Consider the following 20,798-nt stretch of genomic DNA (forward strand, 5'->3'; position numbering starts at 1 on the left):
CTAAGCATACAGCCAAAACAACGCAGGAGTGGCTTCAGGATAAGTCTCTGAATGTCCTTGAGTGGCCCAGCCAGAGCCCAGGCTTGAACCCAATCGAACATCTCTGTAGAGACCTGAAAATAGCTATGCAGTGACGGTCCCCATTCAACCTGACAGAGATTGAGAGGATTTGCAGAGAAGAATGCGTGAAACTCCCCAAATACAGGTGCGCCAAGCTTGTAGCGTCATAGCCAAGAAGAGTCGAGGCTGTAATCCCTGCCAAAGTACTGAGTAAAGGGTCTGAATACTTATGTAAATGTGCTATTTCAGTTCATTATTTTTTTATACATTTGCAAACATTCCAAAAAATCTGTTTGTGCTTTGTCATTATGGGGTATTGTGTGTAGATTGATTTGTATTTATTTATTGTTATTTAACATTTATTTAAATAGGGAAGTCAAAGAGAGATTGATATGGGAAATAAACAATTTAATCAATTTTAGAATAAGGCTGTGTCACGTTCCTGACCTGTTTTCTGTTGTTTTTGTATGTGTTTAGTTGGTCAGGGCGTGAGTTGGGGTGGGCATTCTATGTTATGTGTTTCTATGTTTAGGTTCATTGGTATTAGCTTTATATGGTTCTCAATCAGGGACAGGTGTTTGACGGTTTCTCTGATTGAGAACCATATAAAGGTAGGCTGTTCACACTGTTTGTTTGTGGGTGATTGTCTTCCGTGTCTGTCGCACCACACGGGACTGTTTCGTTGTCGTTCGTGTATGTAGTCTGTTCCTGTTCGTGCGCTCTTCGTGGTTTATGTAAGTTCACATGTTCACGTCTGTCTACGTCGTTTTGTTGTTTTGTAATCATTTCAAGTGTTCTTCGTGTTTCGTCTTGTTTAAATAAATATCGTTACGTCTGCATACAACGCTGCATTTTGGACCGACCCTTACTCCTCCTCCTCGTCCGAGCGTTACAGGCTGTAACATAACAAAATATGGAAAAAGTGAAGGGTTCTGAATACTTTCCGAATGCACTGTATGGCTCTGAGGTACAGTGCATTCAGAAAGTATTCAAACCTTTTGACTTTTTTCACATTTTGTTGTGTTACAGCCTGAATTTAAAATTGATTAAATTGAGACTTCGTGTCACTGGCCTACACGCAATACCCCATAATGTCAAAGTGGAATTATGTTTTTAGAAATGTTTACAAATGAATTAAAAATGAAAAGCTAAAATGTCTTAAGTCAATAAGTATTCAACCCCTTTGCTACGGCAAGCCTAAAGTTAGGGAGTAAAAATGTGCTTAGCAAGTCACTTAATAAGTTGCATGGACAATAAGTGTTTAACATGATTTTTGAATGACTACCTCATCTCTGTTCCATGCACATACAAATGATCTGTAAGGTCCCTCAGGCGAGCAGTGAATTTCAAACACAGATTCAGCCACAAAGACCAGGGAGGTTTTCCAATGCCTCACAAAGAAGGGCACCTATTGGTAAATAAAATAATTTTTATAAAAAAGCAGACATTGAATATCCCTTTGAACATGGTGAAGTTATTAATTACACTTTGGATGGTGTATCAAAACACCCAGTCACTACAAAGATGCAGGCTTCTTTTACTAACTCAGTTGCCTGAGAGGAAGGAAACCGCTCAGGAATTTCACCATGAGGCCAATGTTGACTAAAACAGTTACAGAGTTTAATGGCTGTGATAGTAGAAAACTGAGGATGGATCAACAATGGTGTAGTTAGGCCTCCCGGGTGGCGCAGTGGTCTAGGGCACTGCATCGCAGTGCTAACTGCGCCACCAGAGTCTCTGGGTTCGCGCCCAGGCTCTGTCGCAGCCGGCCGCGACCGGGAGGTCCGTGGGGCGACGCACAATTGGCATAGCGTCGTCCGGGGTAGGGAGGGTTTGGCCGGTAGGGATATCCTTGTCTCATCGCGCTCCAGCGACTCCTGTGGCGGGCCGGGCGCAGTGCGCGCCAACCAAGGGGGCCAGGTACACGGCGTTTCCTCCGACACATTGGTGCGGCTGGCTTCCGGGTTGGAGGCGCGCTGTGTTAAGAAGCAGTACGGCTGGTTGGGTTGTGCTTCGGAGGACGCATGGCTTTCGACCTTCGTCTCTCCCGAGCCCGTACGGGAGTTGTAGCGATGAGACAAGGTAGTAATTACTAGCGATTGGATACCACGAAAATTGGGGAGAAAATGGGATAAAAAAAAAAAAAAAAAAAAAAACAATGGTGTAGTTACTCCACAATACTAACCTAAATGACAGAGTGAAGAGAAGCAAGCCTGTACAGAATAAAAATATTCCAAAACATGCATCCTGTTTGCAATAAGGCACTAAAGTAAAACTGCAAAAATGTGGCAAAGAAATTATCTTTATGTCCTGAATACAAAAAGTTATGTTTGGGACAAATCCAACACAACACATCACTGAGTATCAACTCTTCATATTTTCAAAGGTGGTGGTTGCATCATGTTATGAGTATGCTTGTCATCGGCAAAGACTATGGAGTATTTTAGGCTAAAAAGAAATGGAATAGAGCTAAGCACAGGCAAAATCCTAGAGGAAAACCTAGTTCAGTCTGCTTTCCAACAGACAAATTAATCTTTCAGCAGGACAATAACCTAAAACACAAGGCCAAATATACCCAAGTGGCCTATTTAGATTGGACTTAATTCGGCTTGAAAATCTATGGCAAAACTTGAAAATGGTTGTCTACAGCAGCAATGATCAACAACCAACTTGACAGAGCTTAAAATATTGTGCAATACAGGTGTGCAAAGCTCTTAGAGACTTGCCCAGGAAGACTCACATCTGTAATCACCGCCAAAAGGTGATTCTAACATGTATTGATTGACCCAGGGCTGTGAATACTTATGTAAATGAGATATTTCTGTATTTCTAAAAATATGTTTTCACTTTGTCATTATGGGGTATTAGGTGTGGATGGGTGAAACAAAATATATTTAGTAAATGTTGAATTAAGGCTGTAACACATACAATGTGGAATAAGTCAAGGGGTATGAATACTTTCTGAAGACACTGTAAATTATCTGAATGGTGATTGGTTTCCCACTGAATTTGGGGTTCAGTTGGAAACCGGCTACTTCTCGCTGCCGCCATCCTTTGCATTGGAGAACTCATTGTTCAAATACACAAAAGCAAAGAATATGTCCGACATTTATCTTCAGCAAGGTTCTCAAGCGATTAACAAATTATCTTATACATTTCCCTACTCTGAGCTCCGTAAGGTCCTAAAACATTTACAAGAGGCAGTACAATATTTTATAAACCCTAAACTCAATCACCCATTCTCATAAATCTGTTAATGTTCCTACTCTCGCACTACATACCTTTGAATTGTTCATAAATGTACTGTTCATTTGTAATGTAATGTACTCTGTGGATACCAACATGTGAACAACTTGATACTACATACCTATCAGTGGCGTGTATTGATGGATGCCAAAGTAAGCCAGGCTTCCCAAAAAAATAGATTTTTTTCTTTGGTGTCTTTTTTCTTTGGTCTGTGTTTCATAATGCTCTTTTTAATTCGCAAGAGGTTGAATGCACACATGACCAAAAGTATGTGGACACATGCTTGTTGAACATCTCATTCCAAAATCATAGGCATTAATATGGAGTTGGTCCCCCCTTTGCTGCTATAACAGCCTCCACTTCTGGGAAGGCTTTCCACATAGATGTTGGACATTGCTGCGGGGACTCTGCTGCAGGGACTTGCTTCCATTCAGCCACAAAACCATTAGTGAGGTCGGGCACTGATGTTGGACGATTAGGCATGGCTCGCAGTCAGCGTTACAATTCATCCCAAAGGTGTTCGATGGGGTTGAGGTCAGGGCTCTGTGCAGGCCAGTCAAGTTCTTCCACACCGATCTCGACAAACCATTTCTGTATGGACCTCGCTTTGTGCACGGGGGTATTGTCATGCTGAAACAGGAAAGGGCCTTCCTCAAAATGTTGCCACAAAGTTGGAGGCACAGAATCATCTAGAATGTCAGTGTATGCTGTAACATTAAGATTTCCATTCACTGGAACCAAGGGGCCTAGCCCAAACCATGAAAAACAGCCCCAGACCATTATTCCTCCCCCACCAAACTTTAGTTGGCAATATGCATTGGGGCAGGTAGTGTTCTGCTGGCATTTGCCAAACCCAGATTTGTCCGTCGGACTGCCAGATGGTGAAGTGTGATTATCACTCCAGAGAATGCATTTCCACTGCTCAAAAGTCCAATGGCGGCGAGCTTTACACCACTCCAGCCGACGCTTGGTATTGCACATGGTGAACTTACGCTTTTGTGCGGCTGCTCGGCCATGGAAACCCATTTCATGAAGCTCCCCACAAACAGTTCTTGTGCTTCCAGAGGCAGTTTTGAACTTGGTAGTGAGAGATGCAACCGAGGACAGACAATTTCTACGTGCTATGTGCTTCAGCACTCGGCGGTCCCGTTCTGTGAGCTTGTGTGGGCTACCACTTTGCTGCTGAGCCGTTGTTGCCCCTAGACGTTTCCACTTCACAATAACAACACTTACAGTTGACCAGAGCAGCTCTAGCAGGGCAGATATTTGACTAACTGACTTGTTGGAAAGGTGGCATCCTATGACGGTGCCACGTTGGAAGTCACTGAGCTCTTCAGTAAGGCCATTCTACTGTCAATGTTTGTCTATGGAGATTGCATGGCAGTGTGCTCGATTGTATATACCTGTCAGTAATGGGTGTGGCTGAAATAGCCGAATTCACTAATTTGAAGGTGTGTCCACATCCACTATACAAAAGTATCTCAATGCAAACCGAGCGAACGAAACAGCACCCCTCTGTCTCTGTATGTGTAGGCCATCTATCTGATGCTGTCTAGTCCAAAAGAGTATGACATTGTTGCCGCCCTTAACATTGAATGCAAGGGAAGCCAACAAGCATTTGGCCTCCCTTGATAAAAGAAAAGTATAAAATAATAGCCAATCAGCGTTGAGCTAAACTGAGCAAGCTCAACTGTGAATGGTGCTCTCCGGTTGTGATGAAAAAAAAGGTGTGGTTGAATTTATTCTGCCACTCGGTCTTCTTCTTGTCTCGGCCTTTAGGCCTATATATCACTGTCGCAAGGCATATGAACTAACAGGTTACATAGCAACACATAGGTTGTAATATGGATTTTGTTCTGGCTTCTCCAGTGATTTTACCCACACACCGCTACCTACACACATATATTATCACTCGTAAAGCAAATAATAATTGAAAGACTTTCTGTACATACATTTCTGGATAAATTGGCACAGCCCATCCTCTGCTAGTGCTAACACAAACACAAAAGCAACAAATTGTCACATTCATACCATGTAGAAATGAGATCTTTTCAGATGAGATACACTAGAAAAAACGTGTGATTTGCAGAGAAGACTACTGACTGATAATTCACATAAATGATGCCAGGATGAGTTAGTTTGACAGATGCAAGTTAAGTGTATTTCCTTCTATGACCATTGGGGATATTTATTGATTCCATGCGTCATAGTACATATTATTATTCAGTGCTTTGTGACACAGTGGAAGTGCTGAAAATTAGGGACACCATTCTCGGCAAAACACTCGAAATGTGCTTCTGTACAGAAAAAATAATCAAGCCATCTTTTGGTATTTTAGTTTTTCGAAAATGACAACATTTTCCAGAATGAGCACAACCCAGACTGGCATGAAAAACAGGGTTTCAAAGGGGCAACCACCAAGTCAAACTAACATTTAGTAATATTTTGCATTGTTTTTCTTTAAGCGTTTTGCAGCAAGGTGGAATAGATCACCTTGGTGATCTGCAGCACGGCGGCGTGTAGAGAGTACTGCACCATGATGAAGCCGAAGCCTTTGTAGAATCCCAGGGCTCCCTCCTCTCGCCGGATCACATTTACACAGTCCCGGATGCCTTCATACTGCGTGTTGATGGGCAGGACCTCAAAGCCCAGGTCTGTGTTGTCGATGATGGTGCGCGTGCCCTGGATGTGGAGCCTGTGCATCACCGTCTCCAGCGGATAGAGGAGGACATCGGCACACAGACTGGCCACAAAACTAGCCATGAGTTCTGGGAAGTAAGCATCCAGCATGGTCTGGACCGTCTCCGAGCCGTCCACGGGCTGCTTGGCCGGACTCTTCCGGCGCAGGAGGAAGAGAACCAGCCTCTGCACGGTGGAGCTCACCACATAGTGGAGGACCCCGTGGAGCACGGTGGGGAGCATGAGCCCCCACAGGGGCAGCAGGCGCTTGCTGTTGGGGACGCCCATTCCCATGACCCGGCCCACACCCTCCTTCACACAGTCCAGGATGCCAGGGTTGTCCCGGATGATCTCACTCTGGGGACACACAAAAAGGGACACTATGAGTGTGGCGCATATTTCATGGTTAATACAGAATCATCTGAAATTATCTCTGCATGTGTGTTTGGATTGAAAAGACCAGCTCTGTGAAGGAATGGATACATTTACTGATTCTTTGATACTGTTAAAGGTTGAGTTTCGTAAAAACATGAAGTCATATTTATCTTTATTAGACAATGGACGAACGATGATCTTCACACTCAAGATGATCTTTATGTTGTTGGGAAACTCACCCAAAGTCAGTTAGAAAGTGAAGGGGATTTATAGAAGATGAACAAGATAAGGACAGCCAAAATACAACAGACCAGAAAGGGATCATCATCCATATACAGTAAGTATGAAGTGTGGACACACTCACCTGCACAGTTTCAATAAGGCTTGCTGAGTAAAATGGCATGGCAACCACACAGGTCAAACTGTAAAAAGGAGAGATACACAATGACTGGTCATAAGATCAAAGCATTCTAATGAAATAAAGATATCAGCACCATCTGATAACAGCATCTACTAAATGTAAAGTCCCTTCTCTATTACCCTGCACTTTGTTATACATATGAATATGCACTCAATAGTTATGCAATTAAATTATCACTTACCATACTGATACTTGTAAGTCACTACTTTTTACAGTATAAAAACCATTCATTATTCAGGAAAGAAAATAAATGTTATTACCCTTTCAGAACCAAATGCCCAATAACTTGCTTGGGGTTCCATTTGTGGGAGAGTTCTCTGAGAACAAACAAACAAGCATAGTCAGTCCTCTATCCAAGGTACCAGGTAAGTAACAGTGTTCATTTATTTAATATGTTCAAACAAGGTGATTTAACATGATTCTGATTTTTAAGAATAAAAAATGGCTGGTTTAAACTAGTTATTGTCTTGTTTGAACACATATTGTTGAAGTATACTCTATATTTTTTATACTCTATAGAAGTATACTCATGCTGTTTTTCCCCATTCATTTAAAGCTGTTAGTGGTCTTTGATTTTGCTACTGGAACGTTGTGATCATCTCACTGGAACCCTTGGGAGCTGATAGATATGGCCTCTCTGAGTATAATCACCCACCTCCAGCATGTTCTGATAGATATGGCCTCTCTGAGTATAATCACCCACCTCCAGCATGTTCTGATAGATATGGCCTCTCTGAGTATAATCACCCACCTCCATCATGTTCTGAACGATATGGCCTCTCTGAGTATAATCACCCACCTCCAGCATGTTCTGAACGATATGGCCTCTGAGTATAATCACCCACCTCCATCATGTCCTGGTAGATATGGCCTCTGAGTATAATCACCCACCTCCATCAGGTCCTGGTAGATATGGCCTCTGAGTATAATCACCCACCTCCATCATGTCCTGGTAGATATGGCCTCTGAGTATAATCACCCACCTCCATCAGGTCCTGGTAGATATGGCCTCTGAGTATAATCACCCACCTCCATCATGTCCTGGTAGATATGGCCTCTGAGTATAATCACCCACCTCCATCATGTCCTGGTAGATATGGCCTCTGAGTATAATCACCCACCTCCATCATGTCCTGGTAGATATGGCCTCTGAGTATAATCACCCACCTCCATCATGTCCTGGTAGATATGGCCTCTCTGAGTATAATCACCCACCTCCATCATGTCCTGGTAGATATGGCCTCTGAGTATAATCACCCACCTCCATCAGGTCCTGGTAGATATGGCCTCTCTGAGTATAATCACCCACCTCCATCATGTCCTGGTAGATATGGCCTCTGAGTATAATCACCCACCTCCATCAGGTCCTGGTAGATATGGCCTCTGAGTATAATCACCCACCTCCATCATGTCCTGGTAGATATGGCCTCTGAGTATAATCACCCACCTCCATCAGGTCCTGGTAGATATGGCCTCTGAGTATAATCACCCACCTCCATCATGTCCTGGTAGATATGGCCTCTGAGTATAATCACCCACCTCCAGCATGTTCTGATAGATATGGCCTCTGAGTATAATCACCCACCTCCATCAGGTCCTGGTAGATATGGCCTCTGAGTATAATCACCCACCTCCATCATGTCCTGGTAGATATGGCCTCTGAGTATAATCACCCACCTCCATCATGTCCTGGTAGATATGGCCTCTGAGTATAATCACCCACCTCCAGCATGTCCTGGTAGATATGGCCTCTGAGTATAATCACCCACCTCCATCATGTCCTGGTAGATATGGCCTCTGAGTATAATCACCCACCTCCATCATGTCCTGGTAGATATGGCCTCTGAGTATAATCACCCACCTCCATCATGTCCTGGTAGATATGGCCTCTGAGTATAATCACCCACCTCCATCATGTCCTGGTAGATATGGCCTCTGAGTATAATCACCCACCTCCATCAGGTCCTGGTAGATATGGCCTCTCTGAGTATAATCACCCACCTCCATCATGTCCTGGTAGATATGGCCTCTGAGTATAATCACCCACCTCCATCATGTCCTGGTAGATATGGCCTCTGAGTATAATCACCCACCTCCATCATGTCCTGGTAGATATGGCCTCTGAGTATAATCACCCACCTCCATCAGGTCCTGGTAGATATGGCCTCTGAGTATAATCACCCACCTCCATCAGGTCCTGGTAGATATGGCCTCTGAGTATAATCACCCACCTCCATCATGTCCTGGTAGATATGGCCTCTGAGTATAATCACCCACCTCCATCATGTCCTGGTAGATATGGCCTCTGAGTATAATCACCCACCTCCATCAGGTCCTGGTAGATATGGCCTCTGAGTATAATCACCCACCTCCATCAGGTCCTGGTAGATATGGCCTCTGAGTATAATCACCCACCTCCATCAGGTCCTGGTAGATATGGCCTCTGAGTATAATCACCCACCTCCATCAGGTCCTGGTAGATATGGCCTCTGAGTATAATCACCCACCTCCAGCATGTTCTGATAGATATGGCCTCTCTGAGTATAATCACCCACCTCCATCATGTCCTGGTAGATATGGCCTCTCTGAGTATAATCACCCACCTCCATCATGTCCTGGTAGTGGCTAGAGGCCACATTGTGAGTGTAAGTTTGACACCTAACGCCATTCAAAAGGATGACTCGCTATTGATGTTGTGCTCGATTTTTATCAACAGCAATACATTTTATTTTTGTTTGTTGAAGTCTTGTCAAAGATATGGTGGGCGATCAGGCGATGACAAAAGGCAATGACTAATATAGGCAATATTCCCATTGGCTAGTTTTCTTCCTCCAACAGTAAACGCATACCGTGTTAGTGGAGTGCATTCACTTATGATGCCTTCTGTTCCCAATGTGACTCCCTGTACCACAAAGGTGCTGCCCATTCCTTTCCATAACGCCTTAGGACCCTGCAAGCAGACAATTCACAACAATATACCGGCATTAAAACATGTTAGCCCAAATTCACATTTCAACATCTTTTGAACATTTTTTGTTGTGATATTTGTTAGGCCTATTTGTGAATGTTGGGTTTTGGGTTTGTGAAAAGCATTTATTACCTGACTCTTGGTGACATTATACATCACACGGACAGCAGTCAATGGGGACAGATGATAGCAGCTGGCGTGATAATTGACCTGGAAGCCACAAACAAACAGAATTAGGAATTATTTATTTATTATTACTACTTACTTCAAGCACACTTGAAGTAAAACCTTAAGTAGCATTATAATGGGCAACTGTGATACACCCATGAAGATTTATTTACTGTATTGTAGAAAGATTTGAGTCAACAGAGTACACGAAAGCCTAAGGATGGTACACATGCAGACTCTGAACATGTGAATTGTGGAATATACTGCATGGCTGACCGTAGGCTTACCTGGCACTGACGACGAAACACAATGCAAGGGTGAGCTAGGACATTTTCAGTAAAGAGACTGGAAGAAGAAGACATGGAGTGAACACAGTGCCTTCAGAAAGTATTCACACCCTTTGTATTTTTCCACATTTTGTTGTGTTACGACCTGATTTTAAAATTGATTAAATTGAGATTCAACAGACATTGAATATCCCTTTGAACATGGTGAATTTATTAAAAACACTTTGGATGGTGTATCAAAACACCCCGTCAATACAAAGATACAGGCGTATCTAACTCAGTTGCCAGAGAGGAAGGAAACCGCTCAGGAATTTCACCATGAGGACAATGGTGACTTTAAAACAGTCACAGAGTTTAATGGCTATGACAGGAAAAAATTGAGGATAGATCAACAACATTGTAGTTACTCCACAATATAACTATTTGACATAAGTATTCACACCTGACACAATATTTTGTAGAAGCACAGCACGTTCTGCAGCTTTTATAGCTGTGAGTCTTTCAGGGTAAGTCTCTTAAGAGCTTTCCACACCTGGATTGTGCAACATTTTCCCATTATTATTTTCAAAATTCTTCAAGCTCTGTTAAATTGGTTGTTGATCATTGCTAGACAAAAACATTTTCAGGTCTTGCATAGATTTGCAAGTAGATTAACTTCTTGCAACTATAGGGGGTGCTGTTTCAAATTAGCATAATTGTCTCTACAGATTAAACTGCCTAGTACTCAATTCTTGCTCGTACAATATGCATATTATTGTTATTATTGGATAGAAAACACTCTCTAGTTTCTATAGTCGTTTGAATTATGTCTCTGAGTGAAACAGAACTCATTCTACAGCACTTTTCCTCCCAGTGTGTGAGATTTAGACATCTTGGCCTCTGGTTCCAGATCAGTTTTTAAAGTCTCTGTTAATCCTATGAGATACAAACACTGCCCACGCCTTCCTCTAGATGTCAGTAAGTGGTGACAATTTGAATGGAGTCGATTGCGCAATCATTGGCTCTATAAATGACAAAATACCGGAAGTAAGCCTTCCTTTGGACACTGCGCTCAACGCGAGAAGGATATCTGACTGGCCTTTTTCCAAGCATTGGTTTAGCCAGTAATATAGCGTCGGTCATCTTTTTACTTGTTATAGGTGTTAGAAACATCATAATGTAGTTAATTTAAACCGTTTTATAGCAATTTATATCCGTTTAGTGCGATTTTGAGGCATTGCTTTGTAATAGACTTTGAAGCTCCGGGCACGTTTCGGGGTCCCGGTCGTACGTTAGTGGGCATTTCGACGGACAAGTGGACATCTTTCGACCAAAAGAAGATTAGACCCAAGAAAGGATTCATTGTCCAAGATTCTGATGGGAGAACAGCTCATAGTAAGAACAATTTATGATGATAAATCGTGTTTCTGTCGATAAATGTTAAACGTTTATGCCGCCATCTTGTTTGCTATAGCTTCACTTGGCGCAACCTGTATTGAAAAGTAAGGATAATTTAAAAAATGTAATTCCGCGATTGTATTAAGAATTAAATTGTCTATCAATCGCTGTCCACCCTGTATTTTTTAGTCAAGTTTATGAGTATTTATGTATAAGACTAGATCACTGTCTAATATGGTGCACGACATTTTCTGACCAGCTGAGCTACTTTTGTCATTGTCTAACCATGATTTTGGTGGCTAAATATGCACATTTTCGAACAAACTGTATATGTATGTTGTAATATGGTGTTACAGGAGTGTCATCTGAAGAATTCTGAGAAGGTTAGTGAAAAAATTAATATATTTTGGCGATGATACGATATCGCTCTCTTTGGCTAGAATCAGTGCTCGGGTAACGTTTGCGTATGTGGTATGCTAATATAACGATTTATTGTGTTTTCGCCGTAAAACACTTAGAAAATCTGAAATGTTGTCTGAATTCACAAGATCTGTGTCTGTCCATTGCTATGTGCTGTGTATTTTTAAGAAATGTTTTATGATGAGTAAATTGGTAATACACGTTGCTGTCTGTAGTAATTCTAGGAGCTTTGGTGAGATTTGTGATGCTGGCTGCAATGGCAAACTATGATTTATACCTGAAATATGCACATTTTTCTAACAAAACCTATCCTATACCATAAATATGTTATCAGACTGTCATCTGATGAGGTTTTTTCTTGGTTAGTGGCTATCAATATCTTAGTTTAGCCGAATTGGTGATAGCTACTGGTGTTGAGAGAAAATGGTGGACAAAGAAAAATGGTGATTTTTGCTAACGTGTTTAGCTAATAGATTTACATATTGTGTCTTCCCTGTAAAACATTTTAAAAATCTGAAATGGTGGCTTTATTCACAAGATCTGTATCTTTCATTAGGTGTCTTGGACTTGTGATTTAATGATATTTAGATGCTACTATTTAATTGTGACGCTATGCTAGCGATGCTAATCAGTGTGGGGTGGGGGGTGCTCCCGGATCCGGGGTAGAGGCTCGTTAGAGGTTAAAGTCAAAACTGTAACTCGGGAATATTCACTGTCTTCTTGCTAAGCAATTCCAGTGTAGATTTGGCCTTGTGTTTCAGGTTATTGTCCTGCTGAAAGGTGAATTCATCTCCCAGTGTCTAGTGGAAAGCAGATTGAACCAGGTTTTCCTCTAAGATTTTGCCTGTGCTTAGCTCCAGTCTGTTAATATTTTTAAACTGAAAAAATCCCTAGTCCTTAACGATTACAAGCATTCCCATAACATGATGCAGCCAACAGTATGTTTGAAAATATAGAGAATGGTACTCAGTAATGTGTCGTATTGGATTTACCTCAATCATAACACTTTGTTTTCAGCACAAAAAGTGAATTCCTTTTTGTAGTATTACTGTAGTGCCTTGTGCAAACATTCATGTTTTGAAATATTTTTGTTCTGTACAGGTTCTCTTCTTTTCACTTTGTAAACGTGATATTTCTGTATTTGATTTTCAATAAATTAGCAAACATTTCTAAAAACATGTTTTTACTTCGTCATTATGGCATAATGTGTGTAGATGGATTAAATCCGATTGTTTTCACATCCATTTTGAATTCAGGCTGTAACAAAACAAATTGTGGAATAAGTTGAGGGTTATGAATACTTTCTGAAGGCACTGTACATTTGTATTTGTATTTATTATGGATCCCCATTAGCTGCTGCCAAAGCAGCATCTACTCTTCCTGGGGTCCAGCAAAATTAAGGCAGTTTATACAATTTTAAAAACATTACAATACATTCACAGATTTCACAACACACTGTGTGCCCCCAGGCCCCTACTCCACCACTACTACATATCTATAGTACTAAATCCATGTGTATGTATAGTGTGTATGTTATCGTGTGTGTGTGTGTGTGTGTGTGTGTGTGTGTGTGTGTGTGTGTGTGTATGCATGTGTCTGTGCCAATGTTTGTGTTGCTTCACAGTCCCCGCTGTTCCATAAAGTGTTTTTTTATTATCTGTTTTTTAAATCTAATTTTACTGCTTGCGTCAGTTACTTGATGTGGAATGGAGTTCCATGTAGTCATGGCTCTATGTAGTACTGTGCCTCTCCCATAGTCTGTTCTGGACTTGGGGACTGTGAAGAGACCTCTTGTGGCATGTCTTGTGGGGTATGCATGGGTGTCCGAGCTGTGTGCCAGTAGTTTAGACAGACAGCTCGGTGCATTCAACATGTCAATACTTCTCATAAATACAAGTAGTAATGAAGTCAATCTCTCCTTTCACTTTCAGCCAGGAGAGATTGACATGCATATGATTAATATTAGCTCTGTGTAGATCCAAGGGCCAGCCGTGCTGCCTTGTTCTGAGCCAATTGCAATTTTCCTTTTTTGTGGCACCTGATCACATGACTGAACAGTAGTCAAGGTGCGACAAAACTAGGGCCTGTAGAACCTGCCTTGTGATAGTGTTGTTAAGAAGGCAGAGCATCGCTTTATTATAGACAGACTTCTCCCCATCTTAGCTACTAGTGCATCAATATGTTTTGACCATGACAGTTTACAATCTAGGGTTTCTCCAAGCAGTTTAGTCATCTCAATTTTCACATTATTTATTACAAGATTTAGTTGAGGTTTAGGGTTAAGTGAGTGTTTTGTTCCAAATACAATGCTTTTAGTTTTAGAAATATTTAGGGCTAACTTATTCCTTGCCACCCACTTTGAAACTAACTGCAGCTCTTTGTTGAGTGTTGCAGTCATTTCAGTCGCTGTAGTAGCTAACATGTATAGCGTTGAGTCATCCGCATACAAAGACACTCTGGCTTTACTCAAAGTCAGTGGCATGTCATTAGTAAAAATTGAAAAAAGCAAGTGGCCTAAACAACTACCCTGGGGAATTCCTGATTCTAACTGGATTATATTTGAGAGGCTTCCATTAAAGAACAGCCTCTGTGTTCTGTTAGACAAGTAACTCTTTATCCACAATAGAGCAGGGGGTGTAAAGCCATAACACATAAGTTTTTCCAGCAGCAGACTACGATCGATAATGTCAAAAGCAGCACTGAAGTCTAACAAGACAGCCCCCACAATAATTTTATCATCAATTTCTCTCAGCCAACCATGCACTGTACATACGGTGCATTCGGAAAGTATTAAGACTCCTTGACTTGTTGCACATTTTGTTACATCACAGCCTTATTCGAAAATTGATTAAATAAAAAGAAGCTCATCAATCTACACACAATATCCCATAATGACAAAGCGAAAACAGGTTTATAGATTATTTAGGAAGAAAAATAATAATAATAATAAAAATAAAAAAAACAGAAAATAATTATTGACACAAGTATTCAGACCCTTTGTTATTAGACTCAAAATTGAGCTCAGGTGCATCTTGTTTCAATTGATCCTCTTTGAGATATTTGTACAACCTGATTGGAGTCCACCTGTGGTAAATTCAATTGATTGGACATGATTTGAAAAGGCACACACCTGTCAGAGCAAAAACCAAGCCATCAGGTCAAAATAATTGTCCGTAGAGCTCCGAGACAGGATTGTGTCGAAGCACAGATCTGGCGAAGGTTACCACAACATGTCTGCAGCATTGAAGGTCCCAAGGACAAAGTGGCCTCAATAATTCTTAAATGGAATAAGTTTGGCACCACCAAGACTCTTCCTAGAGCTGGCCGCCAGGCCAAACTGAGAAATCGGGGGAGAAGGGCCTTGGTCAGGGAGCTCCAGAGTTCCTCTGTGGAGATGGGATAACCTTTCAGAGGGACAACCATCTGTGCAGCACTCCACCAATCAGGCCATTATGGTAGAGTGGCCAGACGGAAACCACTCCTCAGTAAAAGGCACAGGACAACCTGCTTGGAGTTTGCCAAAAGGCAACTAAAGGACTCTCAGACCATGAGAAACAAGATTCTCTGGCCTGAATTCCAAGCGTCACATCTGAAGGAAACCTGGCACCATCCCTACGGTGAAGCATGGTGGTGGCAGCCTCATGCTGTGGGGATGTTTTTCAGCAGCAGGGAATGGGATCGAGGGAAAGATGAATGGAGCAAAGTAGAGAGATCCTTGATGAAAACATGCTCCAGAGTGCTCAGGACCTCAGACTGGGGTGACCTCAGACTGGGTTCACCTTCCAACAGGACAACGACCCTAAGCACACAGCCAAGACAACGCAGAAGTGGCTTCGGGACAAGCATCCTAATGTCCTTGAGTGGCCGAGCCAGAGCCCGGACTTGAACCCCATCGAACATCTCTGGAGAGACCTGAAAATATCTGTGCAGCGACACACCACATCCAACCTGGCAGAGCTTGAGAGGATCTGCAGAGAAGAATGCGAGAAACTCCCCAAATACAGGTGTGCCAAGCTTGTAGCGTCATACACAAGAAGAATTGAGGCTGTAATCCATGCCAAAGGTGCTTCAACAAAGTGCTGAGTAAAGGGTCTGAATACTTATGCAAATGTGCTATTTCATTTTTTTTTCATTTTTTTTTATTAGCAAACATTTCTTAATTTTCTTTGTCATTATGGGGTATTGTGTGTAGATTGATGAGAGGGATTTAAAAAAAAATCTATTTTAGAATAAGCCTGTAACGTAACAAAATGTGGAAAAAGTCAAGGGGTCTGAATACTTTCCGAATGCACTGTATTGGCTTACTGCTTTCCTTTTCCCAAACACTTTGACTGTATATATAATGTTTAATGACGGAAATGTTTAATGTAAATGTTTACTTTCCTTTAGAAGTCAAGATGGATCATAGTCATCTCTTTACTACTGAACTACCACTGTATTACTGAAACATCGAATTACCTTGCAAGCCCGATACCAAATCCAGCAAATCTGTTCAACTGCTCTGAAAGAGAAAGAACATATACATGTGAATGAATATCTAACAGCAACATTTAATGGAAAACCTTATTTATTGTTATACATTAATAAGTCATAGTCATGCAAGTCACTCAATATTTTGAGCATCATAGGCTAAGTAGCTGAGAAATAGACTCTTCGAATTGTGCTTATTGTTAACAAACAAGCAGAGCATCAAGTATCCTGCAAGGGTCACAGCCTCACTGGGGGAAGCACACGTATTAGTCGGAGGTGTAAAGTCACCAAAACACGCAAACCCCCCTCAAATGTTATTAGTCGTGTACACACATTTGCAGGTGCAGCGAAATGCTTGTGTTTCTAGTTCCAACAGTGCAGTAATACTTAGCAATAAAATAAAAAACAATACACACAAAATTATCGGAAATATCAGAACGAGCAATGTTAGAGACTGGAATATATAAATATACACATACTACCGTTCAAAAGTATAAATATACACATACTACCGTTCAAAAGTTTGGGTTCACTTTTTGCACTTTTTTGGTCCAATAAAATAACATCAAATTGATCATAAATACAGTGTAGACATTGTTAATGTTGTAAATGACTATTGTAGCAGGAATCGGCAGATTTTTTTATGTAATATAATATAATATAATAATAATACCATAGGCCCATTATCAGCAACCATCACTCCTGTGTTCCAATGGCACGTTGTGTTAGCTAATCCAAGTTTATCATTTTAAAAGGCTAACTGATTATTAGAAAACCGTTCTGCAATTATATTAGCACAGCTGAAAACTGTTGTTCTGATTAAAGAAGCAATAGAACTGGCCTTCTTTAGACTAGTTGAGTATCTGGAGCATCAGCATTTGTGGTTCGATTACAGGCTCAAAATGGCCAGGAACAAAGACCTTTCTTCTTTAACTCGTCAGGATTCGATTACAGGTTCAACATGGCCAGAAACAAAGGCCTTTCTTCTGAAACTCGTCAGTCTATTCTTCTTCTGAGAAATTAAGGCTATTCCATGCGAGAAATTGACAAGAAACTGAAGATCTGGTACAGCGCTGTGTACTACTCCCTTCACAGAACACAGCAAACTGGCTCTAACCAGAATAGAAAGAGGAGTGGGAGGCCCCGGTGCACAACTGAGCAAGAGGACAAGTACATTAGAGTGTCTAGTTTGAGAAACAGACGCCTCACAATTCCTCAACTGGCAGCTTAATTAAATAGTACCTGCAAAACAACAGTCTCAACGTCAACAGTGAAGAGGCGACTCTTCTAGGCAGAGGTGCAAAGAAAAAGCCATATCTCAGACTGGCCAATAAAAAGAAATGAAAAGATTAAGGCCTCCCGAGTGGCGCAGTGGTCTAAGGCACTGCATTGCAGTGCTAGCTGTGCCACTAGAGATTCTGGGTTCGTACCCAGGCTCTGTCGCAGCCGGTCGCGTCCAGGACGCCCGTGGGGTGGCGCACAATTGGCCCAGAGTTGTCCGGGTTAGGGAGGGTTTGGCCGGCAGGGATATCCTTGTCTCATCGCGCACTAGCGACTCCTGTGGCAGGCCGGGCGCATTGCACGCTGACCAGGTCGCCAGGTGTACGGTGTTTCCTCCGACACGTTGGTGCGGCTGGCTTCCGGGTTGGATGGGCATTGTGTCAAGAAGCAGTGCGGCTTGGTTGGGTTGCGTTACGGAGGACGCATGGCTCTCGATCTTTGCCTCTCCCGAGTCCGTACGGGAGTTGAAGCGAAGAGACAAGACTGTAACTACTACCAATAGGATACCATGAAAAAGGGATGAAAAAAAAAAAGATTAAGATGGGCAAAAGAACACAGACATTGGAAAGAGGAACTCTGCCTAAAAGGCCAGCATCCCGGAGTTGCCTCTTCACTGTTGACGTTGACCCAATCCACTGCAGACTTGTTGATGCTCTCTCTGCTGTCTCCTGTAGTCCACAATCAACTCTTTTGTTTTTTTGAGGGACAGGTTATTTTCCTCCTCCCAACAACACCATCGTTGTTGGTAATCCATCCATGTCTTCATCACTGGAAGAGCATCTTGTGTCTCAACCGATGGTGGGCACAACAGAAAAATCTCATGATGTGAAATAGGGTCTAAGCTACAAGATATGTGAACATGAAAATGTTTTTAGTTTACACGTTGTTAGATAATTGATGTTAACGGTTTAAGGTTTTTGACAAAACTGTTTGTAAGCTTTCAAATGACATCAAACTCAACTGTTTATATTTTCCATTGAAGAAGACATGGATGTCTCATGGTATGGTATGCAAAATAGGTCAATTTTCAGCACGTTTATCTCCTTAATGTTTTGGCATTCATGTCCAAAAAGTCACTTTCTGACCACTTCTTCCATGGGCAAACATCAATGGAAAGTTTTGAATCAAAAAAGGAATGCTGTCGAAAAGGGATTTAATTCAAGTGGATTTACCCTGTAGTGTGATTGACATCAATCAATGTTCACAAATGCACCTAAAAGCGCAAATAACCAGGAAAGCTACTTTATAATATACAGTATTACTCAACCGCCTACTAGAGAAATGTGCCTACTGTAGGTCTACACTACACTCCCTCTCTCTCTGTAGGGTATTGTCTGAACCCATAAATGGTGGTCAGTCTGTTGAAATGCCATGTTTCTGTTTATGTGTTATTTCATCATTGATGCTTTGAAAGGCAGTCATGTCAATATTTTATTTTTACTTCGTGTAGGTAATTCTGTACTTGTTTGGATATGAGTTGGTTGAATTATATCAGCGCAATAGTACATGCAATCAAGAACAGTGCCTCATAAAACAGTTTAAAGACAGAGATCTAGGCTAGGCCTACAGCAGTTTGTGCTCTCTTCAGTGTTTTTGTACTTTAAGTTAATGTCATTGAATAGCTATCCTGCACAGGAATCATTTATATGAATGGTAATTGATCGTAAACGTGGACTTCAGGGCGAAGTCAAAGAAAGTTAAACGTATTTTTGTGGTACCAAGACACGTAACGTTACGCTAAAGTTTAAGTATGTCGCATAAGTTACTGTCAGTAATGTAAAGTCCAAATTGTTGACACTGACTCTATTCTCAGGCCTAGCTAGCTAGCTAGTTGAAAGTTGAGTGATTTCACATTCAAACACTCATGACACAGTGACGATTTCGTGTCGTCGTCATTGTTGTGAATGAAAATGGTCAGCGTTGTTGAAATGATGTCCCCTACCGGATGGAGGAGCCGTGGGCAGAGTATCTTCAGCACCAGGTGCCCCAGGGGGCGCCTCAAATTGGGGCGTGCGTTCACCAAAATGTAAATTTCGGCTACCTGGAATATCTGGCGGTGTTGTTACCCAATTCTGCAGGTCCACACTAGAGGAATTATTAAATGACCTTCCACTGTAGCCTCCACTGTAAGCAGGATCCTCAATACCTCTGTAACCTAAACCATCAAAATTGTCCGGTCGCCGAGAAGTCATCCTGCACGAGAGCTAAATAGGAGTGACAGCTCCTTTGATATCACGACTAGTCAAATAAAAATGTGTAACTATACCACTTTTTAAATCTACGAGAAACACATTGAAAATTTAAATGAACCACAGTATAACACCAATTTAGACCGCTAGCAAGCTAGCCACCCTAAATTACTTCGTTAGATACGCTAGATAACGAGCAAAATAACAACACGAATGAACTGTTAGCCGATCATTCGGCTCCTCAGAAACACTAAAAAGGTACATCCTGGTCATGGAATTTTGAAGTTTGTCAAAATAAAAGTTCCCCACGTAATAGTAGAACCGTGTCAATAACCTGTATTTATTCATGATATATGAAATATAATTAGCTAAACATTAACAATGTATCTTATTTATTCATATTTAAGTGACATTTGCATTAAATGTCGGTTTTAAAACATGTTCCAAGGTCAAATGAATGGCCACAACGCGAATCACTGTATATGGGATACATATTGGCTTATACAGCAAAAACTATTCTGGGTGCCACAGTAAAGGTGTTGTAGGGAATACTCAGTAGGGTTTGTAGAATGTATATATGGTGTCATTTCATGGGGCTCTCAATAATACAGAGTATTTCATATACAGTGATTAATATTGTGGCCAATGGAATGGATGGAGTAAAAGGCCAGCAACACTCTGCATTATTCAAAGCCCCATGAAATGACACCACATATAGATTCTACAAACCCTACTAGTATTCCCAACAACACTTTTACATCGGCACATAGAAACGTTTTTTCTATATAAGACAATATGTAATTTATAGGTCTACAGTGCAATCTTTACATTTTATTTAACTAGGCAAGTCAGTTAAG

At 41.5% G+C, this 20,798-nt stretch overlaps 1 protein-coding gene across 1 annotated transcript; it reads right to left on the reverse strand.

Moving 5' to 3' along the window:
- Window positions 1-2,344: 2,344 nt before the first annotated feature.
- LOC129811718 (mitochondrial outer membrane protein SLC25A46-like) lies at window positions 2,345-20,203 on the reverse strand. Its single transcript, XM_055863257.1, has 8 exons — window positions 19,695-20,203; window positions 16,460-16,502; window positions 10,205-10,262; window positions 9,882-9,959; window positions 9,631-9,731; window positions 7,042-7,098; window positions 6,725-6,782; window positions 2,345-6,342 (listed from the first exon to the last, which is right to left on the reverse strand). The coding sequence occupies exons 1-8, from the start codon at window positions 19,942-19,944 to the stop codon at window positions 5,767-5,769; spliced, it is 1,221 nt and encodes a 406-aa protein (XP_055719232.1). The 5' UTR covers window positions 19,945-20,203; the 3' UTR covers window positions 2,345-5,766.
- Window positions 20,204-20,798: the final 595 nt, after the last annotated feature.

Source organism: Salvelinus fontinalis, chromosome 2 (genome assembly GCF_029448725.1).
Source record: "Salvelinus fontinalis isolate EN_2023a chromosome 2, ASM2944872v1, whole genome shotgun sequence".
Lineage (NCBI taxonomy): Eukaryota > Metazoa > Chordata > Actinopteri > Salmoniformes > Salmonidae > Salvelinus > Salvelinus fontinalis.